The sequence below is a fragment of the Trypanosoma cruzi genome, genomic scaffold, assembly GCF_000209065.1.
Source record: "Trypanosoma cruzi strain CL Brener 1047053516747 genomic scaffold, whole genome shotgun sequence".
Classification (NCBI taxonomy): domain Eukaryota; phylum Euglenozoa; class Kinetoplastea; order Trypanosomatida; family Trypanosomatidae; genus Trypanosoma; species Trypanosoma cruzi.
In genome coordinates, this window is record NW_001849531.1 from 157,688 (window position 1) to 184,014 (window position 26,327).

At 48.0% G+C, this 26,327-nt stretch overlaps 10 protein-coding genes across 10 annotated transcripts, besides 36 other annotated features; all 10 read left to right on the top strand.

The window, feature by feature from the left end:
- Tc00.1047053504153.370 (uncharacterized protein) lies at positions 1 to 1,856 on the top strand (the record flags this gene model as incomplete). The annotated part of the gene is made up of 1 exon (XM_815836.1): positions 1 to 1,856. A coding segment is annotated over one exon (1,856 nt), but the record flags the coding sequence as incomplete, so codon positions are not given.
- Positions 1 to 4,361: a sequence feature (heterozygous, Esmeraldo-like haplotype).
- Positions 1,962 to 1,983: a microsatellite.
- Tc00.1047053504153.360 (succinyl-coA:3-ketoacid-coenzyme A transferase, mitochondrial precursor, putative) lies at positions 2,349 to 3,824 on the top strand (the record flags this gene model as incomplete). Its single annotated transcript, XM_815835.1, has 1 exon — positions 2,349 to 3,824. The coding sequence occupies one exon, from the start codon at positions 2,349 to 2,351 to the stop codon at positions 3,822 to 3,824; it is 1,476 nt and encodes a 491-aa protein (XP_820928.1).
- Positions 4,072 to 4,109: a microsatellite.
- Positions 4,119 to 4,199: a sequence feature (T-rich).
- Positions 4,235 to 4,305: a microsatellite.
- Positions 4,313 to 4,389: a microsatellite.
- Positions 4,362 to 5,344: a sequence feature (areas merged during assembly that could not be assigned to a particular haplotype. This can correspond to areas where the two haplotypes were merged or to regions with more than two copies in the genome that were merged during assembly.).
- Positions 5,147 to 5,175: a sequence feature (AT_rich).
- Positions 5,342 to 5,367: a sequence feature (AT_rich).
- Positions 5,345 to 12,970: a sequence feature (heterozygous, Esmeraldo-like haplotype).
- Positions 5,377 to 5,402: a microsatellite.
- Tc00.1047053504153.340 (hypothetical protein, conserved) lies at positions 5,719 to 7,833 on the top strand (the record flags this gene model as incomplete). Its single annotated transcript, XM_815834.1, has 1 exon — positions 5,719 to 7,833. One exon carries the CDS (start codon positions 5,719 to 5,721, stop codon positions 7,831 to 7,833), a length of 2,115 nt encoding a protein of 704 aa, XP_820927.1.
- Positions 8,104 to 8,147: a sequence feature (A-rich).
- Tc00.1047053504153.330 (hypothetical protein, conserved) lies at positions 8,172 to 9,629 on the top strand (the record flags this gene model as incomplete). The annotated part of the gene is made up of 1 exon (XM_815833.1): positions 8,172 to 9,629. One exon carries the CDS (start codon positions 8,172 to 8,174, stop codon positions 9,627 to 9,629), a length of 1,458 nt encoding a protein of 485 aa, XP_820926.1.
- Positions 10,048 to 10,071: a microsatellite.
- Positions 10,198 to 10,233: a microsatellite.
- Tc00.1047053504153.320 (Golgi reassembly stacking protein (GRASP homologue), putative) lies at positions 10,403 to 11,944 on the top strand (the record flags this gene model as incomplete). The annotated part of the gene is made up of 1 exon (XM_815832.1): positions 10,403 to 11,944. The coding sequence occupies one exon, from the start codon at positions 10,403 to 10,405 to the stop codon at positions 11,942 to 11,944; it is 1,542 nt and encodes a 513-aa protein (XP_820925.1).
- Positions 12,210 to 12,235: a microsatellite.
- Positions 12,476 to 12,497: a sequence feature (AT_rich).
- Tc00.1047053504153.310 (heat shock protein, putative) lies at positions 12,565 to 14,817 on the top strand (the record flags this gene model as incomplete). Its single annotated transcript, XM_815831.1, has 1 exon — positions 12,565 to 14,817. The coding sequence occupies one exon, from the start codon at positions 12,565 to 12,567 to the stop codon at positions 14,815 to 14,817; it is 2,253 nt and encodes a 750-aa protein (XP_820924.1).
- Positions 12,971 to 13,593: a sequence feature (areas merged during assembly that could not be assigned to a particular haplotype. This can correspond to areas where the two haplotypes were merged or to regions with more than two copies in the genome that were merged during assembly.).
- Positions 13,594 to 15,436: a sequence feature (areas merged during assembly that could not be assigned to a particular haplotype. This can correspond to areas where the two haplotypes were merged or to regions with more than two copies in the genome that were merged during assembly.).
- Positions 14,893 to 14,952: a sequence feature (AT_rich).
- Positions 15,133 to 15,191: a microsatellite.
- Positions 15,437 to 15,510: a sequence feature (areas merged during assembly that could not be assigned to a particular haplotype. This can correspond to areas where the two haplotypes were merged or to regions with more than two copies in the genome that were merged during assembly.).
- Positions 15,511 to 26,327: part of a sequence feature (areas merged during assembly that could not be assigned to a particular haplotype. This can correspond to areas where the two haplotypes were merged or to regions with more than two copies in the genome that were merged during assembly.) that runs on past the window's edge.
- Tc00.1047053504153.300 (GTPase protein, putative) lies at positions 15,657 to 17,180 on the top strand (the record flags this gene model as incomplete). Its single annotated transcript, XM_815830.1, has 1 exon — positions 15,657 to 17,180. The coding sequence occupies one exon, from the start codon at positions 15,657 to 15,659 to the stop codon at positions 17,178 to 17,180; it is 1,524 nt and encodes a 507-aa protein (XP_820923.1).
- Positions 17,263 to 17,284: a microsatellite.
- Positions 17,412 to 17,433: a microsatellite.
- Positions 17,497 to 17,534: a microsatellite.
- On the top strand, positions 17,541 to 19,406 carry Tc00.1047053504153.290 (hypothetical protein, conserved; the record flags this gene model as incomplete). Its single annotated transcript, XM_815829.1, has 1 exon — positions 17,541 to 19,406. The coding sequence occupies one exon, from the start codon at positions 17,541 to 17,543 to the stop codon at positions 19,404 to 19,406; it is 1,866 nt and encodes a 621-aa protein (XP_820922.1).
- Positions 19,610 to 19,655: a sequence feature (A-rich).
- Positions 20,425 to 20,528: a sequence feature (T-rich).
- On the top strand, positions 20,620 to 21,852 carry Tc00.1047053504153.280 (hypothetical protein, conserved; the record flags this gene model as incomplete). The annotated part of the gene is made up of 1 exon (XM_815828.1): positions 20,620 to 21,852. One exon carries the CDS (start codon positions 20,620 to 20,622, stop codon positions 21,850 to 21,852), a length of 1,233 nt encoding a protein of 410 aa, XP_820921.1.
- Positions 21,880 to 21,954: a sequence feature (T-rich).
- Positions 22,241 to 22,261: a microsatellite.
- Positions 22,287 to 22,314: a microsatellite.
- Positions 22,342 to 22,376: a sequence feature (A-rich).
- Positions 22,975 to 23,000: a microsatellite.
- On the top strand, positions 23,068 to 25,806 carry Tc00.1047053504153.270 (hypothetical protein, conserved; the record flags this gene model as incomplete). The annotated part of the gene is made up of 1 exon (XM_815827.1): positions 23,068 to 25,806. One exon carries the CDS (start codon positions 23,068 to 23,070, stop codon positions 25,804 to 25,806), a length of 2,739 nt encoding a protein of 912 aa, XP_820920.1.
- Positions 25,263 to 25,287: a microsatellite.
- Positions 25,300 to 25,408: a microsatellite.
- Positions 25,934 to 25,965: a repeat region.
- Positions 26,296 to 26,324: a sequence feature (AT_rich).

The following is a 26,327-nucleotide window of genomic DNA, read 5'->3' on the forward strand; positions in this document are numbered from 1 at the left end:
TGACGGAGATGAAGGATCTCCTTAACTGCGCCCAGCAGGCAGACTTGGTGGCCCTTCATGCTCTTCAGGACCGAGTGGATTTTCAAAACCGTGATCTTGCGCAGCGGATAACAGAGCTGGAAGCGCAAATGATTGCCATGCAGCGGCGTGATGAGTTTGGGTATGCCACTGGCGACAGCCCTTTTGCGCCCGTGCCGGGTTCTGTTGCAAACATGGTTGAAGATAAATCACCACTGCAGTATGTTCTGCATGAGCTGGAAGAAGTGCGGCATGCGGCCGAGGAGGCAGCGAAGCGGGTTCGTGAATATGATGAAGTTTTGGACAGAAATCGGACATCGTTTTGTCTTTTAGAGAAAGATATAAATGTCCTGGAAACAAAAATGGTGGATTTGGAGTCTTTGCCCTCTCTTTTCAGGCGGGAATCCATGACAATGGAGGAGCGCTACGCTGAATTTACTCACCGAGTACAAGAGGAGATTTTGCTGCAACGAGAAAGGTGGCCCCGTTCAATTGAGGGCACCAACGATGCAATGAGGCAACTGGAGGAGCGGTTAAAGGTTGTGGAGCGTGCCGTTTTTGAAATGAATCAGCGAAGCACCGTCGAGATCGAAAGTTGTGGGAGTGGTGATGTGGAGTGTGTTTTACCAAGCCTTGTGGGAAAGAAGTTGCAAGAACCCAAAAAGGCTACTGAGAATTTTCCCCAGGCGAGGTTGGACGAGCCTGATTGCATACAATCCGCCAGCACCGCGGAAGATCCAACCTCCTCTGCTGGGGGAGAGGCTCCGTTGCTGTCGAAGGGGCAGGACGATGTCACAACGGAGTTTTTGGAGGATTTGCCAAAGGAAACGCAATGCTTTGATGCAAAGCCGCATACGGTGACGAGCGATCTTACCACGGATGCTCCATCAATGAAAGACCGTATTGAACCTCTAACGAAAGAGGTAGATGGTGCTAACGTCATGCTTGAGGGAGCCATTGCACGCCGCGCGTATTTGGGTATTGACCCAGCTATTTTGGGTAACAAACAAATGGTGGAGCGTGTGGCGAAGGTTGAAACTCAAATTGGCATTTTAGAAGAGAAGCTGAATTACTTTGCTGAGAAGTTCGAAGTCTCCAATACAGAGTCTGAGACGCATACTGGAGAGTCTGCACCCAAAACAGGCAGATGTACTTCTCCTGATGCTGTCGCAGAGGCCAAAAATAACCATTTGGACATCTCCACCAAGAGTCACCATAGTCAAGAACGCATCAATCGATATTTGAAGGAAGATCTGGAGCTCGCGGCGGTTGGCCTGCGCACTGAGGCAGCGGAGCAAATTGGTACGGCTTGCAATATAGCTGCAACTGCTAGTCCGAATGGATTACATTTTATGGAGGGGAATATGTTATTGCATTCTGCATCGGGACAGACGGCGGTGTTGCCCGTTCGCAGAAGGATGCAAGTGTCGAGAAAAGAGCCCGAGAAGTTTTCTTTTGGCCCATTCAAAGCGCCTTCCGTGCCAATTACTTCCGGGAGTCTCTCAAAGGCGGTCACAGAGATACATGAGCGCAAGCGACAGAAGGAGGGTGCTGTGAAGGAAGTCATTGCCGCTCTGCGCGAGGTCCAAAAGCGCTTTTCAGAGTTATCGGATAGAGAGTCAGCTACCCAACGCTGCAGCGCACGTCGAAGCGGACAAAAGCATTTGACTTCCCGTACATGCGGCGACCCTGTCAGTTTGTTAGAGTTCATAGCAACTCAAAAGGAGGCCATATATTCGAAGGAGAAGCAATTGCTGGATCTGCGTAACACACTTTGGCGCGAAATCGCGCAGCTTGAGGAGGACGAACGGGAGCTCTTATCGTTACAATCCTTATAAATACTCTTCAGTAACTATTCCGTGTGTGTGCGTTTGCGTGTATGCCTGTATTTGATGACTGTTGTTTTTTTCCGGGTGTGTTTTCTTCTTTATTTATTATTATTATTATTTATTTATTTATTTATTTTATTTTTTTTTTGGATTATATCTCTCTCTTGTTTCTTTGAATACCGATTATCTTTCTGAATTCCTTACCGTTCTGCTCATAATACACGTCCGTGTGGTGAGTTGATGACATGCACATCTCACACGAAAGTCTTCTTTGGGGGGTAAATGACGGACGGACGCTGAGATTTGTTGGGTTTTGTCCACTCATCTTTGTCATTCATTTCTTACTTTCTGCTTTTGTTGCTGTCTGTGTTTATGCGTGCAGTTTTAAAGTAAAAGCAGCAACAAGAACAAAAAGTACAACACAAAAAAATTTACGGCGCGCTGAATTAAAGAAAAAAATAAAATAACAGTACTATTTCCGTTTAATCTCCATTTTTACAGATGCTTCGTCGTTCTCTTTTACGCATGTCTGGCCTAGACAAAGTCGTTGCATTGTCGAAGGCTGTCGGTGACATCAAATCTGGGGCCTCACTGGCCGTTGGTGGCTTTGGAACGGGAGGCATGCCGCATGCACTCTTGAGGGAGATTAAAAAAACTGGCGTGCGGGACCTTTGCATTTACAGTGACGCTGCCGGTACTGATGGTTACGGCGTCGGCTTGTTGTTTGAGGATAAGCAGGTTAAGAAGATGGTGGTAAGCTACGTTGGTAACAACAAAATATTTGCCAAGCAGTACCTAGAGGGTGATTTGGAGCTGGAATTTTGCCCGCAAGGCTCTCTCGCGGAGAGAATGCGTGCAGGGGGTGCAGGTATTCCTGCTTTTTACACGGCCACTGGCTTCGGTACGGTGGCGCAGACGGGCGGCCAGATCACAAAGTATAATGCGGACGGCTCCGTTGCTTGCGAGTCTAATCCGAAGGAGACACGTCTTATTGACGGCCGCTGGTACGTCATGGAACGCGCCATTTGCACCGACTTCTCCCTTGTGAAGGCATGGAAGGCCGATAGGAGTGGCAACCTTATATTCCGTGGCACCTCTCGCAATTTCAACGTCCCAGTCGGCCAGTGCGGCCGCACCGTCATTGCGGAAGTGGAGAATCTCGTCGAAAATGGCGAATTGGATCCCTGCCATGTGCATCTGCCGGGAGTTTACGTGGACCGTGTTGTGGTGCCTGAACGGTACACTACACCGATTGAGAAGCGCACAGTCAGCCGTCCCCACTCGGAAGAGAAAACTAAAGCGATGACGCCGGGTGAGGAGGCCCGTCAACGCATTGCACGCCGTGCTGCACTCGAGTTTTCCGACGGCATGTATGTAAATTTGGGTATTGGTATCCCGACAGAGTCAGCGAACTACATCCTTCCAGGTGTGACTGTGGTGCTGCAATCTGAAAACGGCCTTCTTGGTATGGGTCCTTTCCCTGAGGAAGACAAGGTGTCCCCCGATTGGATCAATGCAGGTAAGCAGACGGTCTCGTATCTCCCTGGTGCCGCTACTTTTGATAGTGCGACCTCCTTTGGAATGATTCGTGGTGGACATATGGACATCACAATGCTTGGCGCTCTTGAAGTAAGTGCCAACGGCGATCTTGCCAACTTTATGATTCCCGGCAAGTTTGTGAAGGGTCCTGGGGGAGCGATGGACCTCGTCGCGAGTGGGACACGTGTTGTTGTCACTACCATGCACTGCGACAAGAAGGGCCTACCTAAGATTGTTGAACGCTGCAAGCTACCATTGACGGGTAAGAACTGTGTCAACCGTATTATTACTGAATACGCCGTCTTCGATGTGGAAATGGGTCAGTTGGTGCTGAAGGAGGTTGCTGAAGGCGTCACCGTGGAGCAGGTGAAGAAAATCACAGGCGCTCAATTCCTTGCATGTGATGTGAAGACAATGCCGCTGGCGCCTATTCCTTAAGCGCTTAAAGGGGGAAAAAAAAAAACAACGAATACCGCATGCTTATTTTTATTTCTTCCTTCCTCCTCATAGTCTCGTGTTTTTGTTATTATTATTTTTTCTTTCAGACGCCGCCCCCATCGTTGTTGTTGTTGTTTTTTTTTTTTTTTTTCTTTTGATATTTATCTCTTCCTGGCCCTCCACTCTTGAATGCGACGCGCGGCAACCGTCATGAACTCTTGTTTTGTTTGATTGTTTTTCTGTTTGTTTGTTTTGGTTGTTGTTGTTGTTGTTGTCGTCGTTGTTTTTTTCTCCAGAAATAATAAATAATAAAAAAACAATAAAACCAACAGACAAAAAACAATAAAACCAACAAAAAAAAAAAAACGAAGAGAATGATGAGTGTATATGTTGTGTCGTCAGATGTTTCTTGTATGTATGTATATGTATGTATATATATATATATATATATATATATGCGCATATAGTAAATACATATATAATGGTATTAATAATAATAATAATAATAATAATAATAATAATAATAATAGTAATATTACAGTAATATATAATAGTGATAATAATACAATACCAACATACATGTGTGAAATGTATAATTATATGTGTTTATGTTTGTTTATTATTACAGAGGATGCGGCGGTGAGAGGGAGAAAGAAGAAGAAGAAGTGTTTTTTTTTTTTTTTGTTGTTGTTGTGTGTATGTGTGTATGTGTGTTTTCCTTTGGGTGAGTTGTTCATGGGGCAAATGAAACAACGCAACAGCACTTCTTTACGTTGATGTGAGACCACCAAAGACGCCAGCAAAATAATAATAAATAGAAAATAACAACAAAAACAACAACAGCGGCGCATAGAGAGGCAAGAGAAACAGCAGCAAAGGGAAGGTAAAAAAAAAAAAAAAAAGTGACTGAAGGAATGGGTAGTAATGTGGGCGAGGCACTTATTTAGGATGCCTGCAGCCTTCGCCTTTCCTGTCCTTTTTTTTTTTTTTGTCTCGTGCGTATTATTGTTTCTCTGGCTGACAGCTGTTGCGAGTACGTGACGAGCATTCATTCTGAATGCACGCGTGTCTCTCATGCAATCTGCTGACAAGGACGCACAAGGCGACTCTTGACGCACCGCAAAAAAAACGGAATTCGGGGAGTTGGAAGGGAATATTTTTTCCTTTTTTTTTTTTCTTTATGTTTAATTATGTTTTCCTTCAACTCTCCTTTTGGTTGTTGTTTTTGTCCTTCCCTCTGCAGTGAATTACGCAGCACGAGAACGCATTTCAGGGCAGCAAGGCCGGGAAGAAAGGACGTCAATGAAAATACATAAGGAGTGTAAATAAATAAATATATATATCTATATTTGTGTTTTGGATTAAAAAATGATAACAAAGAAAAGGGGGGTGGGAGAAGTTAAGCGGAGATGACGAAGATGATGTCTCTTTGCCCCGTCCCCCGACACTCCCGCATGTGTGCATTCCAACCAGCAGCGTGCGAAGTTGCGGGGCGGGTGAGGAGAACATCAAAAGAGAAAATAATTTTTTATTTTTTATTATTCAACGCCAGAAAAAAAAAAAAAAAAAAAAGAAAAACCACGTAATACTCTTGGAAATAAAATAAGAAGGGAAAAAAAAAAAAAAAGAATGAATGGAGAAAGGGAGGATGCGTGCCCGCCGGTAATATATATATATATATATGTGCATATGCAATATGCATTTTCTTGGGGTACTTGTGTACATTTGCCTACGAAATCCCTTTTTTCTTTTTTCTTCTGTTTTACGTCATTTGTGTTGTGATGCCTTTATGGGGTGGTGTGTATTATTATTATTTATTCCATAAGCACCTGCGTGTTTTCACGTATTTTGAGTCATTCACATAAATAGGCGGATAAACAGAGTGCGGCTGAAAATGTTTCGTGAATCAAACATGGGCGGTACACAAGATTGGCGGAGTACGAAACCATCCTCGAACGTCCACTTTATTTCTTCTTCCACCTTCGCTACCGCACTGGCAACGCGGTCATGTCGGACATTCCTGCAGTTCACGCACTCCCCCGCAGTGGTGGAACTTCTTTCTGAATGGCCGGGAATTGGAAATGACATGGAAACATACGCTCTTCAGCTTCGCAATTTAGATGACTTGGCAGGTTTACTTCAGTGCATCAAATTCTCTCAGGGCACGACAAGGATGGGCGCCCAGGTTTCTCGCACTCTTCGTGGGGCATTTGCGGCGGACAACATGGGGTCGTTGGGCTCTGATTCTGGAGCGAATTTACCTTCTGCGACAGAAAGCAACCTGATTGGTTGGCTTCAGCTGTTAGTTTGGACTCGGTTTTTTGCGGTGTTTTCGATGCGGCAGCTAGCTGCCATTCACGATCAAATTTCGTGGTACTTGTGGTACTGGTCGTGGGCGGAGGTGCACTCCGCCAGGGCCTCTGTGCACCTTGCACTTGGAAGAACGTGGTGGTGGGAGGGTTTCTTGCGTCGGGGCTGGATGGGGCAGGTGTTGTTGGTGAAGTCATACGCCATTGCCCACAAGTCTGCCTTGAACCGCGTCCTTCACGGTGTCGTGCGGACCCTTGGGGCTGTGTACAGTCTGGTGGATCGCATGAATACACTTCTTTCCTCCATGGAAGACACGGCCGCGGGTGATCGTCTGCTGTCGCAGGAGCCAGGCGCGGGCATTTCGACGGAGATTCCGCCAAATTATCATCGTTTGGTGTCTAATGTTTGCGCCACGGTGGTTTCAACGATGAAATTAATGGCACACACACTGCGGCCACAAGGCACCACCGGCTTCCTCGACACGCATTCCAGAGGGATGCCAGGGGAGACGCCGTACGTGGGAGGCTGCGCGGGTGAATTGATGATTTTTGAGTTCCCAACACGTACACCTTCGGAAGAGACACCGGAACGCATAGAGACCAGCGCCTCCTTGAAGGATATATTTAATTTACTACTGGACACACTCAACTTCACGAGAAACTATACAAAAAGCATCAGTGAGGACATTCACACACGTCACGTTCCTCCAAATGGCAGACACTGGCGGCGTCTCCTCTTGGCTGGTTGTACGGTTGTGCCCTCCGTGATATTGCTTTCATCACACAGTGTATCGAACCTTCGGCGAGTAGCGTCATCTGCACGTGTGGTTCTTCGCAGCCTGATGGAAAACTATGTTATGTACCCAATTAAAGAGATCTACAAGAGCCTGACGAGTAGTCGTCCAGGCGTTTTGGAACGACGACGCACTCTTGAAATGGAAATGGAGTCTGTCGCTAATATCATTCGAGATTACCACGAGGATTACTACCCAAGCATCCCACATGATGAGCTTCAGCGTTTACGTGATCGCACCCTTAAACATCTTCGCTCAGGCGTGATTGCGGATGATGAGGGGTACTGTCTCATTAACCAACATTACGAAAATGCCATTCGACACCCCATCCGCAGTGCATTCTTTGGGAATTTGCTGCGGTTGATGCTCATTCAACTAACATACCAACAGCTGGAGGTGATGCGGGTTGTGAATTCCACCGACGAGGTCTTGGAGGGAAATGATTTGAACTTCAAAATTATGGCCATGGTGCCCGTCTTTCTTTTTCTGAGTGGTTTGCTGTTCATATCGTTTCAGAAGCGTCGCGCAAGTTTGCGCCCGGTAAATAACCAGCTGAAACTTTACTGGCGCTCGGTTCACCGCGTTGTGACGTTCCCGGAGGACCTCCATGACGAGTTCCATGTATCGCGTTCAGGCGATGACGTGTCAATGGACCAGACAAAAGACAATGACGCTTTGGAGCTGCTGGAGCTTGGGAGCGCCAATCACCTGAACAGCCATGACCAGGGAATGCTTTTGTTGCTGACCCACCACATGCGACGGTTGGCAGTGGAGTATCACGTGGGCTACAGCCATCTCCAAGAGTTTTTGGAGGACCTTGACGACCTTGAAAGTGTGCAGTCCACACGATATCAGCGCTTGCTGACGCTTGAGCGGATGCGGCATATCTACTACTTCCTCTGGTGATGTACGGGCGAGAGGGTTGTTCTTCACTTCGGTTTACTTCTTCCTTTTTTCGTCTTATCTACTTGTTTGTGAAGATGGCCCGGCAATTTACGCCAACGGTGATTCTTCTCGTTTATTAGTATTTATCGATATTTCTCTTCCTACGGTCACACACAAATGTGCACAAGGAATTTAAAAGAAAAACTCCTCTCTCTCTCTCCCTCCCTCCTACACACACACACACACACAAGCAGGAAGAAGGAAAAATTTTGGATTTCCTCCTTTTACAAATTTTTTTTCCCTTTATTTTCCCCCTTTTTTTTTTTTTTTTTTTTACGGAGCTGAAGGAATATTGAGCGATGTCTCACCGTAAAGCCAAGAAGGCCACTAACAAAAAATCCAATGCTTCCGCCGCTGCAGCGAAGCGTGCGCTGAAGGAAGCCGAGCATGAGGAGGTGGTTCAGTGGCTCGAACGGAATGACCCTTTGTATGAACGATCCAGGGTCCCACCCATCACCATCAGCGAGTTGCTCTCGGAGAAACTCAGCCACAGGACGTTTACAATGAATGACAAGGGTGAAGTGCCATACGATTGGTCCAAGTTACGCGCTGCGCTAGAGGGGAGGAACCCAAAAAGCCCGCGTTGGTTTATGCAATTACGCGAGGAAGACCTCCTGTTCGAAGATGTTTTGGACGGCGTGACTGTGGACTGTGTTGTTATTGCCGAGGCTAGTGTGCCGACACTTGCCCCAGCGCACTACATTGTGAAGATGCATATGCCTTTCAGTGATCCGGAGGACAATGCCCCGGAATGCATTTTACCCATCGAAGGGCAAGGCATGTGCTGGCGTAGTGTGGTGCGTGATAACAATTGTGATATTAACGCCTACTTATTACAAAAGCGAGAGACGAAATTGTACAAAAACTACGGTTTTAGCTTTGGAGATTTAGAAGCATTCGGCACCACCGTGCCTGCGAGTAACACATCTATACCAACTTTTACAGGTGGTTTTGGCTTTGGTGCCACGCCAGCATCATACAGCAATGTACCACCCAGTTTTGGTTTTGGCGCTTCAACAAATGAAAAAGGGTTTTCGTTATCCCCAAACACCGCCTCATTTGACGAATTTGGTTCAAAGTCACCGTTGAAAGCGACCCCGCTAAAGACGAGCGAGGTTTTGTTTGCGCTTTGGTCAAAAAAGCGTCTCTCTGACATGGCGAGGTCCCTTAAATCAGGTAGCCGCATCCTGAGAGAGAATTTTAAACCGAGTCCCTCGGCTTCAGAAATAAGGCTTGTGATGCAGAATGACTTCAAGGACGATGTTTCTAAGACGGTGAAGCAGCTGATTCTTAACAAAATTTTTGCCAAGCGCTCTGACGAAGTTATGGGGGTTGACCAGTGGATAGAGAAGTGCCCCGTGTACGATGAACACTTGACAGCCGCCTTGCAGAAGTTTCGTGCCCATTACGTGCAAAAGGTTGCAGAAGACTCTGATGTGTTTAAAGCTTTATACAATGAGTGCCATGAATCGATGGAGAAGGAATTGAATCGCATCGTGGAGTTGCGCAAGGCGGTGGTGCAGCAGCAGTTAAGTTGCATCGAGGAGATTATGGGGCAGCTGAAGGAGGGCAAAATGGCGGAGAAGCGGACATTCCGGCTTTTGAAGTATTATCCTGCAAATGATGTCGTGCGATTTCGCCCGTTTGGAAAAGTGAGCGGCATTTCAGAAATGGGGGAGAGCGCGGACGTGTGCGAGCCGCCAGCGCCTGTTCTTGTTAACCCCTTCAATACCGCACATTCCGCCAATTCTCCGTGACGCGGCAACACAACGGCAGCCGGGAGGACTGTGGGGATGAAGAGGGATATATAAATTGAAGTAAAAAGAAAAAAAAGGGGAAAAAACAGAAACGGAAAAAAGGGGGAGGAAATACGCGGGTGGAGGAGGAGGAGTAATTGGCAAAGGAAGAGTAGAAGGAAACTCGCACTGATCAGAATTCTCTGATGGGTTTCTTTTTCTTTGAATTCCCCGCTCTCTTCCAGTTCACCGCCATCTCTTTCTCTTTTTCTTACTATCAGATGAAGTTGTAGGCTCGACGGCATTTTGTGGCCTCGTGCAACCTGCTCACAGGTGCGTGCACCACAAATACGGAGTTATATATATTTACCTGTAAAGGTAAGCGGGGGGATTTATGCGAGCGGGGTGGGTAAGACTGTATGAAGCAATAGATAATAGTAAAAAAAAAAAAAAAAAAAAAAAACACGCGGAAGGTGATAGCAAAGCATAACAAAAACAAAAGGGAAAAGGGATGCAAATACATGAATGGATAAATAAGTGTATGCAGAGGTTTTTTTTTTTTTGTTTGTTGAAGGGTATTTATTAGATAAAAAAGAAAAATAAAAGCAAAAACAACAAAAAAAACCGAACCAAGCAAAAAAAATATTTTTTTGATTGCGATTGTCCGTGTCAAACTGTTCAGTGTATGGGAGAAGACGAGCTTCGTTTGGGTGCTCTATCCGCTTTGTTTTCTAATGTTGCGTTGTCTACTAAAAATTCAATTTTTCTTAGAAGCGGGGACGCAGTGACTAGCGATGGGACAGGAGGGGAGCAAGGTAAAGGAAACATTAAAGGGCATATGTGGCCTTCAAGTTGCGCGTGTGCTGCCCCGAAGCCCCGCTCATAATGTGGGTTTAGTTCCTTTTTTCGATATCATCACCGCCGTTGACGATTGTCCCCTTGTTGACGAGGATGTTGCTGTGATGCAGTTTAGGTCATTTGTGGCCCAGCGAAAAAATAGTCAGTTGTTATTGAAGGTGTACAATTTGCATGTGCGCGCCTATAGGGAATTGGTTTGTTTTCCCAGTACGTCTTGGGGAGGCGCGGGGTTGTTGGGGTGCAGTATTGAATGGTGCCGTGCAAAGGACTGCTTAAGACGCAGTTGGCACGTTGTGGGAATTCTTCCAGGGAGTCCGGCGGCTCATTGCGAGGAACTTCGAGCAGAGCGGGACTTCATCATTGGTATGCAGCGGCCAGAGGAGCCAGTCGTTACGCTTTTAAAGGATGAGGATGACTTCTACGGAAGGGTGGATCTGTGGCGCAGTCTTCAGCGGGTGGCAATTCAACGTCTGAACCGTAACTCAATGGCTCTCCCCGCAGGGGCCGATGGCAAGGCTGCATCGAGCGCCGACATTGGGAGGCTTCTACTTCTCGTCTACGACGCTTTGGAAAATGAGGTGAAGGAGGTGGTGTTGGATGTGGGTCCTGACGTAGATGCACCGTTAGGACTTAATTTGGCAGCGGGACTGCTGCACTCGCTAATCATCTCTTCCCCAATGGAGGAACGCAGAAGCCTCAGCGGCAGTAATGGCAGTACGGATGGTAACAACAACGACAATGACGGTGGCTGTGCGACAAACAGGAGACTCAGTCTACCAGTTATGACAACTTTTTTGACAAGTTTGGGTGTGATGGAGAGAAGCTTGCCCGCGACGCCGTTGCAAACGCCTTCCAGAACAAATGGTGGGATGCACTCCCATGACGAGTTGCCGGACCCCGTGTCAACGATGCCTCCAACTCCTACACCGTACAGAACGCTGGCTCCACCTGATTTTCATGAAATTACAATGCCTTCTTCCAAGCCGCTAATAGGAAGAGAGGGGGTGATACAACGGCAAGATTGCTTGGCGACACCGGGTGCCGTGGATATGAGCAGGGCTCTACCTGCTGCGGGGGAAGTGGAACTCGGGGAACTACGTATCCCGTCGGTCCTTCATCCGGATCGCAAGACGATACCAGCTATTTCCCAGGGTTGTTTGACGAATACTGTCGGTAGTGGTTTGGAAGGACTGACAAATCCGTGCACCGTTTCACAGGAAGCAGCTTCTAATGCACTGCCACCAGTCATAACAGAGAATGGGAACAAACCTCCGCAACCAACAGCGCAGCGGGGGGAGCAACACGTAGGGACAAGTTCTAGCGGCATGCAGCGCCATGGACCTGTCGCTCACGGTGCTTCGTGGAACACATGTCTTTCTGCTAACAAAATTTTTAATTCTCCGCCACAGTCGACGCTCCTCAAAATTCCCCCGCCGCTACATTTCCCAATCATACGGCCAACGACACCTACGCCTTAGAAATAATTACAAGGTTGGGAGAAAAACGCTCATCCGCGTGTCTTTTTTTTCCCCTCCAATTTCCACTCTCAAACCAAGAATAAACAGCCGGCGAACAAAAACGAGACGACAACTCGAAACTGAAAGCGAAGAGAAAACCGACAAAGAAGGGACAAGAAATGAAAAGAAGGAAGAAAGTTGAAGTGGGTTGGTAGAAAGTACAAGTGATTTTCTTCCTCTATTTTCTATTTTATTCGTCTACGCACACACACACACACACTCTCTCTTTTTTTTTTTTTTTTTCTTTTTTTTAAAAGTTTTATCTTGTTTTTCTCGCTGAGTTGCCAACGATTGGGGGTTAAAAAGTGTGTTATTTCAAAATGTTGAACTGCTTTTGAACTCATTCCGCGGATTTCCGCCTCAACAGTTACTCACCTGCACATGCGTACACGCGTGCATGCGCACACACGTATATACTCACCCACACGACGCCTTTCTCCCCGTGACTTTCTTCAGTTGAGCGAAAGGGACACACACGCACACGCAGAGTTGTTTTTTTTTTTTTTAATTAAAAGGTAATATCTAAACAAACAAACAAACGAAAATAATAAGGGAAAAAAGTTGGCGAAAAAAAGTTAAGAATGCGGCGCGTATATCAAAGAATCTGTCGGGATGCTCTTAGTCACAGCACCCCGTCGGGCCGCGCGGCTTTCGCTGCTGCTATCAGTACTCTTTCCGCCGCTTGTGACAGCAGCCGAGGCGGTAACAAAATACGTGCTGCTCTGGCAACCCCCATGCGCTTTTGCTCCACCTCGAGCGACGCAGCGACAAAAAAGCCGGCGGACATCATCGACGAAGACGTTGTTATCGACCCAACACCCGCGGCGAAGGATGGATCTACAGGCGCTGATGGAGCCTCGCCATCATCATCATCGGCAAAGCCCAATGAAGATTCCGAGCGGGTGGTTGGAGAACCGGAAGAAATGGGATTCAAGACGGAAACACGACAGCTGCTGGATATTGTTGCCTGCAGTTTGTACACTGAGAAGGAGGTATTCATTCGTGAACTGGTTTCAAACTCCAGTGATGCTTTGGAGAAGCGCCACCTGTTGGAGATCAGCAAACCGGAGGAGTACCCGCGTGAGGAGGACGACGAGGCTCCCCTCATTGCCATTTCCTGCAACCAGAGCAAAAGTCGCTTTGTTATTCGCGACACGGGTGTCGGCATGACGAGAGAGGAACTTGCAGAGAACCTTGGCACCATTGCGGGCTCCGGATCAAAGGAATTTGTGCGCGAGCTGCAGAACGCCGCGTCCGGTGCGCAGGCTGCTGAAAAAATTATTGGTCAGTTTGGTGTTGGTTTCTACGCTTCTTTTATGGTGGCGAAACATGTCAAGGTATACAGCCGTAGTGCGAAAAAGGGCAGTAAGGGTTTTCTGTGGGAGTCGGATGGCACAGGCACGTTTAAGATAACTGAGTGCGAGGGTGTGGACAAGGGGACAAAGATTGTTCTTGACGTCAAGGACACGGAGCTCTCCTTTTGCACTCCACAGGTGTGTGAACGTGTTTTGAAAAAATACAGCAATTTTGTTTCGTATGAGATAACACTTAATGGCGGGAAGGTGAATACGGTCGAAGCACTTTGGATGAAGGACAAGAATGCCGTTTCCAATGAAGAACATATCGATTTTTACAAATTCATCTCGGGTGCATATGACAGTCCCATGTTCCGTCTGCATTACGTCGTGGATGCTCCTCTTTCCATCCGTGCCTTGCTGTACGTTCCACAATCCCATACTGAGAAGTACGGTGGGGGCCGTATGGAGAGTGGTGTCAACCTTTACTGTCGTCGCGTGCTCATTCAATCCAAGGCAAAGGGCGTGCTTCCGGAATGGCTACGCTTTATTAAAGGTGCGGTGGACTCGGAGTCCATTCCCCTCAACGTGTCGCGTGAACACACACAGGACGGAAGCATGATGCGACGTTTGTCGACGGTGCTCACCAAACGCATTATTCGTTGGCTGGAGGAGGAGGCAAAACAGGATCGACAGAAGTACGAGCGTTTTATTCAAGAATACGGTCCCTTTCTAAAGGAGGGTGTATGCACGGATCAGGTGCACAAGATGGAATTGGCAAAGTTATTGCGCTTTGAAACCACAAAATCCGACATTGATTACCCTCTTGTCTCCCTGGAAGAGTACCGCGACCGAATGCTGGCAAATCAGACCCACATTTATTACATCAACGCCCCTTCCAAGGAGATGGCACTTCAGTCGCCGTACTACGAGCAGTACAAGGAGCACGAGCTTGAGGTGCTTGTCTGCACCGAGCCCATTGATGACTTTGTGATGCAGCACCTGGACACGTACGCGAAGCACAAACTTCAAAACATTGAGATGTTTGACGCCTCCCTCGATGGAAGTGTGCAGCACAAGAAGAAACTGGAGGGGGAAAAGGAAGACGTGAAAGTTGAAAAGCAGCTGACAGAGGCACAAGTGAAGGGGCTAAGTGACTTCATTGCAAAACGACTGGTGGGTCGTGTGGGTGTTGTAAAATCCACAAGTCGTCTGCGTGACAGTCCCGCTGTCATTGCCGATCACGAGTCGGCACAAATGAGGAAGATTTACCGCGTCACTGGGCAGATGGCGGGCCCTCCCCCGAAGTACAACTTTCACTTCAACCCGAAGCACCCAATTGTGCGCAAGTTGTACACGCTCTCCATCTCGCCTGCCGCGGAGGAGGTGGAGACGGCGGGTCTTCTCGTGGAGCAGTTATTTGACAACGCCGTCATTTCCGCAGGGCTGCTGGAAGACCCTCGTTCAATTGTCTCGCGTCTGAACAATATCATGTCCCGCATGGTGGAGAATGTGCCGGAGCCGACGGCGGACAAGTAGCGGGGAGGAGACGGTGTCGACACTCAGCCACGCACATGTCTCTTTGCGGGGAATCTCAAGACTGTCGTGGTGATGATTTTTTTTTTTTTTTTGATTCTTTTTACTTTAAAAAAAAAAATATAAGTTTTTTTTTTTCCTTCTTTACTTGACGGCACCGACGAGAGGGAATAAAGGAGTGAAGGGGAGAAAGGAACAACGCAGCGACAAGAGGAAGGAAATGCGGAAATTGGGAAAACGCCTGAACCTCCTTTTCACTGAATTACACGATTTAAAACAAAGGAGGGAGAAACACATTCGTGCCTTTTGATTTGGGGTTTATTATTATTATTATTATTATTATTATTATTATTATTATTATTATTATTACTAATATTCATTCTGTCATCGCTACTTTTACTACGGTGCACAGCGTGGGAAGATGCGGAACGGGAGTCCAGAGCAGAAGTTGGAAGGCGGTGGCGTTTGTAACCGACACGCTGAACGAACAAAGAAGTGGAATAAGCCGAGAGTACGTGCATGTGTATGCCACACTACACACGCATGGAACCCCGGCCAGCAATCGGAGATGTCATCAACTTAAAAAAGAACATGTCTTTGGATTTCTTTATTTTCCCGTCCGTTTGGGTGTCTACGCTGTACGCCCATCGCTAAGCAACCCGCTCTGCATGCCGTAAGGGGTGCATTTCATTTAAACTCTCCCTCCCTCTTTTTTTAAAAAAGGTGTTTATGCTGGACTTGGTAAATATATCATTTAAATTAAAATTCTCTCCTTCTCCCTTTCTCCATTCTTTCTGCTTCTTTTTTCCTCCGCCGTGCCTTCACTGCGAGTGCAGGGTAAAATGGGTGGGCATTCGAAGAAGCATGGAAAGGGCGGTGGTGGCGGCGGTGGCGTTGGAAGAAACCGACCACCCGAACAAAGAAAGAAGTTAACGAAAGATCCTGGCGTGCCAGACCTTAAGAAGGTGGCGCAAAACTTAACGCGGACGGCGCGAAATCGTAACCGCAGTGTTTTCAGCATTCCCTTTCTGCGTGGGGCGGCAAAACTCCCCTCCATCGTTGCCAGGACCGTTGCGGAGTCTAGCGAACCGCCCCAAACGGAGGAGGAGCGCATGGCGTCAGAGCGGCGTTCGATGAGAATGCTTGCCCTTCAGTGTGCGGGGAAGACATACCAGTATGAGGCACCAAAGCAATGGCTGGATGAAGCGGAAGCTCAAGATTGCATGTACGATGAAATGGATCGACGGTGCGCGGACAAGTCCCTTCGGCGTTTTTACAAGGAATTTCAAAAGGTTGTTGAAAGCAGCGATGTGATTCTTCAGGTGGTTGATGCCCGTGACCCACTTGGGTGCCGATTAACACAGTTGGAAAGAAATATTCGTTCTCAATTCGGAGATAAGGGGAAAAAAATGGTAGTGGTTCTTAACAAAGTAGATTTGTTACCTTCAAAGGAAGTGGTTGACAGGTGGATACACTTCTTTGAGTCACACGAAGGGGTTGAATGCATCCCCTTTACGACAACAGCAAAAGGAACCGTTGGGCATAGTTATGTTGCTAACATGTTCCGTCGTCTACGTGCGCTGGCATTAAATGAGGGGACTGGGGCACACAAATCAATTGTGGTGGGTGTTATTGGCTACCCAAATGTGGGGAAGAGTTCCATTATCAATGCTCTCAAGCAGAAACACGTGGTTGGTGTTGGTAACATGCCAGGATTTACAACCGGCAACACGGAGGTGGAGTTGCGCTCGGATATTCGTGTGATGGACTGCCCTGGTGTTGTGTCTCCTGGTGAGGATAGCGGCGATGTCGTTCTGCGCAATGCCGTGAAGGTTAGCAACCTTGCGGATCCCTTCACACCCGTGCAGCGACTTATTCAACGTTGTACACAAGTTGACACGGATGACCCCCACAGCCAGCAGCTTTTCGCGGCAGGAGTCCACCCCCTTGCACTCTTTTACAATATTGGTACATTTGATACGAATGACACTATTGGGTTCATACGCTTGGTTGGGCAAAGACGAGGAAGGTTACGTCAGGGAGGTGAGATTGACGAGGAAGGCACTGCACGCATGATTTTACAGGACTGGAACGACGGTCGCATTGCTTACTACACTTTGCCGCCCAAATCAGATCTTTTTGACCGCGAAACGCTGACAACGATGGCAGAGGAAGAAACAGCGGAGGGGGTGATGCTGACGGCGGCGGAAAGGTTGTGCGGCCCACAGGTGGTGGATTCCCTCGCAAGTGGCATGCAGTGGGATGGTCTGCCGACGTTTCATATCTCATGGGAACGGAGGGACGGAACGAGCCGTCGTTGCACGCGTTACGACAAAATGAACACCCAAAACGGCGTGGAGTCATAGCGCCGCGTTTCTCATTGTGATTGCCGTCCCGCGGCAGCACACCATCGCCAGCAGAGGCCTTCTGTTGGAAACATTTGTTCCGTTTTTTTTTTTTTTTTTTTTTTGGTTTGGTTTGAGTGAATAACAGGGCGAAGCAGAGAGGCCGAACCGTTTAAAGTAAAAAAGCGAAAATGAAGGCGGGGAAACACGCAGCCATCTACCCAAACAACCCCTCCCCCCTTCCCCCCCCCCAAAAAAAAAAAAAAAAAAAAAAGTGTTTCTTATCACTACTTTGACGCCCTGCCGGTATCCCGTGACACTCTTTTTTCTCTTCTGGACGCACAAATACACACATGCACACACACAAACGCATACTTAGCGATGATGTTTCACGATTCGACGATCACTCCCGTCGTGACGGTGCGGCGGCGTCAAAAACAGCGTCCCGCAGTTCGTAGCCATTACAAACTGGACGAAGTCGCAGCGTTTATTCTTGCTGGAGCCTCTTCTTCACCTGCCTCAAGAACTCCCTTTCAACGGATTGCGCTGCAGTTCCCGGATGACTTACTTGAAGACGCCATTGCCGTGACCGAGACGCTGAAAGGCCTTTTGGCCGAGGACCCGCGTCGCGCAGATGTTGTGGGTGACTCCGCTCGTGGAGTAGAGGGTGACCTCATGAAAACGGAAGAAGTAAAAGTTGATGATAAAAAAATACGTTTGTTTGTGGTGGCTGACAACACCTTTGGGTCCTGCTGTCCGGATGAGATCACCGCGCAGCACTACGGCAGTGATTGCATCATTCACTTTGGGGATGCATGCATGAGTAGATCCACACGTATTCCAGTGTTTTATGTGCAGGATGACTTTCGGTTTGCTGCGTTCTCAACGTACCCACAAGAAAAGGAGAGGGTAATTTCAGTACGTGTTGTGATACGTGCGGTGAAATTATTGAGGTGTCGCCTGAATAAATTGTGTCGCGTCTTGGAGGGAAATGATATTTCAGCGGCTGTTTCTTTGATCGTTCTTGGCAGCCATCGCTCGCGGAGTCTTGTAAGTGCTTCTGCATGTCATTGGGATGATAAAGAAAGGACAGCAGCATCAACGGACAATAAAGTGTTGGTTGAATGGTGCAGCTTTGACCACGTTCAGGCGGCACCCGACAGATCGAATGCATCCTTTTCTTCATTTACTGAAGGATCTTCATGGGTTCTCAACGGTGTGCGTTTCTCTCGTGCCGGTTCTGGAATGCTGCAGTATTTCCTGTTTGTTGGCGGCTCCAACGCCCCTTTGCTAATTCACCTTCTTAATGTGCACCAGTACAACCTCTTTCATTACCCGGAGGAGTTGCGTGAGACGGCATTTACCAGTGACAACCCTCATGTGCTGACAATACTTGATGAAGATTTTGGCCGCGGCAGTGACGCAGGGACTCTGGGCGATGCAGAGAGCAAGGACGGCCACAATGATGATGATGACAGTGTACGGAGGATGGACGCTGCGTTGGAAGCCCACTTTGATCGTAACAAGGGTAAGCTCATTGCCATTCAAACAACATTAAACAAGAGGATACGGCAACGCGCGTTTAACTTGGAGTTGATCCGCTGTAGCAGTGCTGTGGGAATTATTGTGGCCTCTTTAGCGATTGAGGGTTACTATGAAACGACAAGTTTGCTCCATCAACTTCTTCGTGCCCACGGAAAGCGGGCGTACATAATTTATATTGGACATCTAAACAAATACAAAATTGCTAATTTTGTGGACACTGTGGACTGTTTTGTCTCCATTGCGTGCCCCAATAGCCGCGAGGGTCACTTTCCTTCCAAAGAGGACGATTTTCCAAAGACGGTTGTGTCTCCCATTGAAGTTCTGGTTGCTCTGCGAACAGAAGACGGTGACTCTCCGCTCTTCGGACATCCTGCGTTTTACAACACGACATTGGACACTGTTCTTCCGCTCCTGCGCGAGGCCATGCTTGCAGTGGAGTGTGAACGTGCCGAACGAAAGAGCGCCGTCATTGCAGTGCCAATGGGGAGTGGGAGTGGTGCCTCTTTGATTCGTGCGTCCGCGGGTGTGGTTGCCACGCAGGGTGCTAATGGCGCCCTGCATCGCCTGTATGAACGTAGCTTTGTTGGACTGGACCCGAAAAAGGGGCAGACACCAGTGCAAGAGGGGATTCTTGAGGGACGCCATGGGATTGCACGTGGCTACGCCTCGGAAAGGGAGCAACAAGAGGGGAATTTGTATTAGTCACAAGTGGTGTGCCGCTTCAAATGCGCTTTTCGACCCATCGAACAAAGTGGCTTTTTGCCCCATCTAACTTTAAAACGGACAGCAATCATTTTTTTGCTGTTGCTGATATACGCATACACGCGTATATATAAATTAAAACTATTATCATCATCGTCACTTTTTTTTTTATTGAATGGGGTTTGATTGTGTTGACTGCCGCGTTTTCTCTTTGCTTTTTTTTCTTTCTTTGCTTTTTTTTTTTTTTTTAATTTTGTGCGTGTGTGTATATTATCTGTGCGGGTCTTTGGACTTATCATTCGTCCAGTGAAGGCCTTTTTTTTTACTGATGATGATGCCCCTCCTTGAGGTTGGGGACGAGGGAGACGTTGCCCTGTAGAAAAAATTTGGCTTTGGCTCGCTTGTCGTCTTTTTGTCTTGCGAGGAGGTCGTCATGGAGAGGACGTTGGCGTCTGACGGAATGCACAGAATGCATTGCGGAGGGGAGAGAAATAAATATATATTTTTTCTCCGTCCCTGCCACCGTGTAGTTTGCTGCGGCAGCCGGCGCCAAATGCACTTTTATTTGCTGGTGGACGAGATGAGTGGCTGTGGTTATGGAAGAAAGGAGTCGAAGCAAAACCGTCTGTTCATGTGGTGACGAATATCTGAAAGCCACCGAGAGTTCCGGTGGTGAATGGCCGCACTGCGGGTGATTGGTAACGAATGCACACAAAACTAACGCGACGCTTTACGGTGGGCTGGGCACGAATTGCCGTGACGGATGCAAACGCACGGGAGGGGAAGGGGTGGAAGAAAATCCCTACAGACTTTATTCTGTGGCGACGCGTAGTGGCATCATTGCGGTTCGACGAGCCTTGGAGGAAACAGTTGTGTGTGCCGGACGGCCAGCGACGAAGTTGTTTTAGCTGCTGCGTGAGATCTTTACATCTTTTTGTTCTTTACTCTTTTTTTTTTTTTGTGTGTGTGTGTGTGTGTAGATAACATCAACAGAATTTTTAAGAGAAGGACAGCTAGCAAGGAAGAAAAAAAAAAAACTTAAAGAGAAGAAGAAAAAGGAAAAACAATCAAAAACAATAACGCACAATAAAAGGGAAAAGCAACTGGAAATACAAAGAAAAATTTCAAACTGCGAGGGAATAAATCGACGTAAATACACGTACTTATATTTTTCAACTTGCATACCCTTATACGTCTCAACCACGAAGCGCAGATGTTGGGTGATCCCGTTAACCGTCTTGAGGAGCTTCAGGCCGAACTCCTTTCCCGCCAGAATGCGCTTTCCTCACGCATTCAGTCCATCCTGAGTGAGACGGGCGAAAAAGAGCTGCCGGAATTACAGGTGTTAAGCGAAGACCGTGCGCAGCTGATCAAGGAGATCCAACACACCAAGGATGAGGGGGACGCCCTTCTGCTGCAGGTTGAAGGGAATGGGGAGGCTGCTTCCATGTATCGCGTCGCCGCCCGCGTGCAGCGCTTTGAAGAATTTGCCAACCGCGCTAACGAGTACGTGAAGAATGTTCTTCCGGAGGAGATTGAGCGTGTTGCTGACGCAGACAGGCACCACTCCGACGACGAGGTGGCCGCCTACATTAAGGAGCTGCAGGCGAAGCGCGAGGAGGAGTTGAGAAAGATCGGGATACTGAAGGAGCGGACAACAAAGCGGGCAAATGACTTGCGCAATGGTCCACGTGTTGAGAACGGAGAGCTGAACGCCCTGTGCCGTGTTTCGCGGGCGAAGGAGGAGGAGCTTGACAAGGAGACCAAGGAGACGCAGGAGTACGTTGATGAGGCGAGGCTAAAGAAGGCAGATCTGATCGCGAAAATCAGGGAGCTGCGCCAGGCAAAGTCGAAACTCCAGGTGGAGTTGCTGGACACGAAGCACAAGAACGAGAAGAAAGTCAATGAAATGAAGGCCCGTATTCGTCACGCGGAGCTCGCCAACAAACGCGATATTCGAGTGTGCCAGCAGCTGAACACCACCAACGCCGCACTCACGACCAACGCTCAAACGCTGCTCGGCCAGTTGAATGTGGAGCACTACGGCATTGAGGGTGCACCCTCCGAGAAGGCTCTGATTACGATGCGCAAGGAGGAGGAAAGGAGGGCAGCGGCTGTGCTAGCGAACGGCCGCGGCAACAACAACAACAACAACGGTTCACATCCAGCTGGCAATGAAACGGAGGGGCTCTGCCCGCGCCGCGACACGGGGAATTTTAACGGAGATGCCTCCGCGGCATCGTCCCGCCGGCAGTCCAACCAGCAAAACACTGGGTTGGCCGCAATGCAGCGGACGGCGTCGCAGCGTAGCCGCGATGCCTCTCAAAAGGCCGACTTGGACCAGCGCCGCCAATCGGGGCAATCGTCGCAGGCGTCCAGGCACTCAGCGACCTCGAAGGATCGTCAGGCCGGCCGTACAAATTCACGGGGGTCCAGCGCCCCCTAAAGAGTGCGCAGTCGCCGTGAAGGAAGGAAAAAAAAAAAAAAAAAATGAACAACAACAGCAATAAGGGTAAAACAAAAAACAAAAAAAAAAAAAAAAAAGAAAGTTTTTGGGATAAAAAAAGAAAGGGGGGAAAAGAACGGGGGAGTGTGAGAAGGAAATAAAAAACAAATTGGCAGGCGGTGGGAGAGGTGGGGGAAGATATTACAGCCCCAGTGAAAAAAGGAAAAAGGAAAAGTGGACAAACAAAAAATACATGCGCATTCTCAAGGGAGAGAAGAAATGAAAGCGGAAAACTAAAAAAAACAAACAAACGAAAAAGACAAAAAAAAGGGACGGCAGGCAGGAGCGGTGATATGAGACACGTCTTCTTTGAATCTCCGCCAACTCCAAAAAAAAAAAAAAAAAAAAACAGAAATGGCGTGCAGCCCGACGAGTTTATTGTTATTGTTATTTTTATTTTTAAAGTGTCCCACTATGTTACTTCAAAGCTTTCTCTCTCTTTTTTTTTTTTTTTTTTTGTGTTTGCAGTTGCTAAGCCTTTAATGTTATTATTATTATTATTACTCTTGGTGCTTTTGTACAGCAGCCCAACCCTGCAATGTTTTATTTGATGGTCTGCGACCCTTCTTCTCCTCCCTAAACCCGCCGATGCGTCCTACTTTGCATACAGTGACTTCTGCAGGTGTGAGAACACGAACGATGGGCGTCTTGCTCCGGCCTTTCGCGGTGCGTCATTTTTGTTTGTTTGTTTTTTTCGTTTGTGGCGTGTAGTGGAGGAGGGGATTTTTTGCACATTTACGAAAAAAAAAAAAGGACTAAAAACGAGATGCCTTAGGCGGGGCCCTGCAAGAGGGAGAAGTGGACACGACCCATCTGGCAGGAAAAGAGCAAAGGAAAAGGGGGAGGGGGTGAATAGACGAAGGAATGACAATTTAAAGTTCTCTGTAAATATATGACTCCCTGATTTATGTATTTCCCTCTTCTGCCAGCTTTATTATTTGTGTTTACGACTGTTGGGTTTGCGTTATGCTTTCTCTCTCTCTCTCTCTCCTGTGGGTTTTGTTCCGCCAAGAAAAATACAATAACGATTCAAATAAAAAGAAGTGTGCTTGCATATCCTCCTTTTTTTTTCTTTTTTTTTTTTTTTTCTCTGTCAAGTGTTGGTGCAATACGCATGGTGTTAAAAAGAAAGGGACTCGCTTCACTTTTGCCTTTATGATCATCACCGAGGCTCTTTTTGCGTGCCTCCGCGAGTGGCATGACGCCACGTTGGCCAGGGCTTTTTTTGCCGACGATGAGGGCGTTTTTGTTCTTTTTTCAGCGATGAACGTTCTGCCAGGAAATGTGGAGACAAATGAAGCCGGTGAGTCGGCCACTGCACTCGAGCTACACACGCGCTGCTGTCAGGGCTCCAGACCCTTTTTGGAGTCGGAGCGTCTGCAGGTTGCGCGCCTACTGCGATTCCGACCTCTTTTTCAGGAGAAGAAAAAAAGTGTTTCTGTGAGTGACGGCAATGAAGTGGATGAATGCTCAACAGCCTCTTCGACATCTCCGGATGGGCGGAACATCATTGCTCGCCTTCTACTCGAGCTTCACGCGTCGTCCTGCTGGTGGCGCCAAGGGGAGTTCGTGCAACATATGCTGAGAACACCGCGGTTCTCATTGGCCGACACCGCCATTATCCGCCACCGCTGCGCTGCTGTTGTGGTGACGGATGAGACCTCCTCCGCCTCGCAGTTGAAGAGTCTCGATGCCATGCCCGATGGTGACTCTCACGCCAAGAAACTGTTACTCCCGAGAGGGTCGCCCCCCTCATTTCTTCAGGGCGTACTGAGTTCCTACCTAGTGAAGTGGCTGCGTGCAAAGAGAACGCAATCATTAAGTCATTTGACAAGTAACACACCGATGAGTCTTCTGCGTGTTATTTTTTTCCTAAAGAGGCCGCGTTCCTCTGAAGAGAGTGACGAGCACAGTAATGACGAAAGTGACGAGCTTATCCCATGTGTCAGCCTTTTGATGGCCCTTTTTGGCTACACTCTGACACAGACACCGCCCCGCAACACGTGTGATGCATCTGAGGCTCATAAAGCATGGCAACAACTCTGTATAGACATGCAATGCCATTTCTGTGGTGGAAGACCCCGGTTAACTCTTGAGAAGACGGTGGCAGAAGAGCCTTTAGACCAACCCCAACTCCAGCAGAAAAATGAAGAAGATGTCATGGAGGGAGAACACAACAAAAGGATGGAGAATGGTGAAACTTTGTTGACAGCAGAACCAACTTCTCGGCAGGAACCCGGGGAACCAGTTGGCTTGGAGAACCGCGCGCAACTAGAATTAGAAACTTCACAAACGTCGATTAACCAGGATGAGAATAAAAATGTGCTTGCGCATGTTGCTGCCGTATGCAATGCAGATAAAAAGGAGGCGTCTCCGCACTCAAGCTTCTGCTACACGATTGAAGTGAGTGAGCAGGATGAAATCTCCGGCCACCACAACACCTGCCCTTGGAAGGCGTTATTCCTTTCTGCTGTTCTTGCCGACACCACGTCGTCATTTCCGTCCAAAGAGGTACTTTTTAGTCTTTGCAACGCCGACGAGGAGGGAGGGTCTTTGCAGATGTGTTTCAAACTTCCGGAAGTGGCAAAATTAATAAAATGTTGGAGACGCAGTTTGTACGCGGAGTCTGTTTGGAAGGAGATGTACATCAGACATCCATTACCTGCAGCTTTGTCGTCCGTAATTCCGTCACCTGCCGATTCAGGGACGGAGGCGTTTCTGGAGCGGTTGGCGTCTCGAAGTGCGGAGGGGGAGACTTTTCAGTTGAAGCCTCTCACGCCCCTCTTTGATGACCGCAGCCCCTGGGACAGTTACTTCCGTGTAGCCTCCTTCCTGAAGGCCTCTGCCATTGTTGATTACGGCGGGGTTGAGGTAAGAGGAAAGGATACGACTGAGATTAGGAAGCCGCCTAAAGTGGAGGAAGAGAGGCACTGGAAGGCGGTGTACGACATGGGGCGTCGCTGCATGTTGGCGGCGGTGGAAGAGGGAGACAGTGAGTCGGCTGTGGAGTTGTCGGAAAAATTCAAAGAGCAGTATCGCCACTGTGCGCAGCAAGATGCAACAGGAGGCCACACATTTTTACCTCTTGAGGGCGTGATGCGTAAACTGCTTCACCTGCTGAATAGCACACTGTCTGTGGACTTGCTCCATGGCAGAAAAGTTTCTCTAGGCGGATTATTTGAGGGGCCTAAAATTGCCGCACAGGAACAGAAAAATGTTCATTCATTTTTAGATGCACTGGACGACGTGGTGGAGAATGCCACACACGAGCCCCCAGCGACAGAACCAACAGATCCAGCAAAGCGTCCGCTTTTAATTCAGGGCAATAACAATGATACCACCTTGAAGAAAGGAGGAGGAGGAGGAAAAGGAGGAACCAGCGGTGCTCGGCAGAAGCAACCAAAACAACCTCAGAAGCAGAAGCAACACCAGTACCATCACCACCAGCATCAACAACATCAACAGCAACATCAGCGTCAGCAGCATCAGCAACAACTTCGCCAACAAGGCATGCCAATGCTTATGGCACAGCATGTACTTTTGCCATCTTCTTCCCCAACCGAGGGAGTTTTCCCCTTTCCTGCCAGAGGGTCTGGAAGTGGTGTCCTACCGACGCCAGTACCTGTCTTTCAACAACAGCAACAACCGCCACCGCATTTACCGTTTCAGCCGGCACTGCATGGCATCCCATTTACAAATTGTAACCAGAAAACAGTACTCGGCGGCGATTCTATTGGGGTCCTGGATGATGCGTACATGCAACGGCCTTCTGTCATGGGGCAATGCCAAACGACAGTCGCGAAACCCCCACAAGCGCGGATGGGTGGGCGAGGGGGGAATCATCGTGGTGCCAGGGGCGGTGGGCGAGGGGGTGGAAACCCGTTTAAGGGGTGACATTACGGCCTTCCTTTTTTGTTCTTCTTAACGATATATGAAATGAAAAACAGAAACAAACTACGTGCACCGAAAAAAAGGAAAAGACAAGGGCGAAAAGGGATAATGAACAGATGGCCAGTGAGTGTTCTTTCTCTCTCTCTTTTTTTTTTTTTTTTTGTGTGTGTGTGGCAATCTTATAGGAAACACTTCGAAGATACCGCCTTGTGTGTGGGGCTGCGGGTCTCTCCACACATATGGAAGAGTGTATGAGGATGCGCTTATTCATTGTTGTAACTCTCTTTTTCTCTCGGCTACTTTTTACCTAACACATACATTTTTTTCCAGAAGTTGTTTCACACCTGTTGGGGAGGGGGACGGAAAGTTAACACTGGAGAGAGGGGGAGATCAAGAGGCTAGACCGAAAAAAAAAAAAAAAAACACGCACAAAGACGCAAACGGAAAAAGAATAAGCGAGTGGCGCAGGGAAAATAATTTTAAGAAGGCCGCAAAAAAAAAATTTTTTTTTTTTTTTTTTTGTC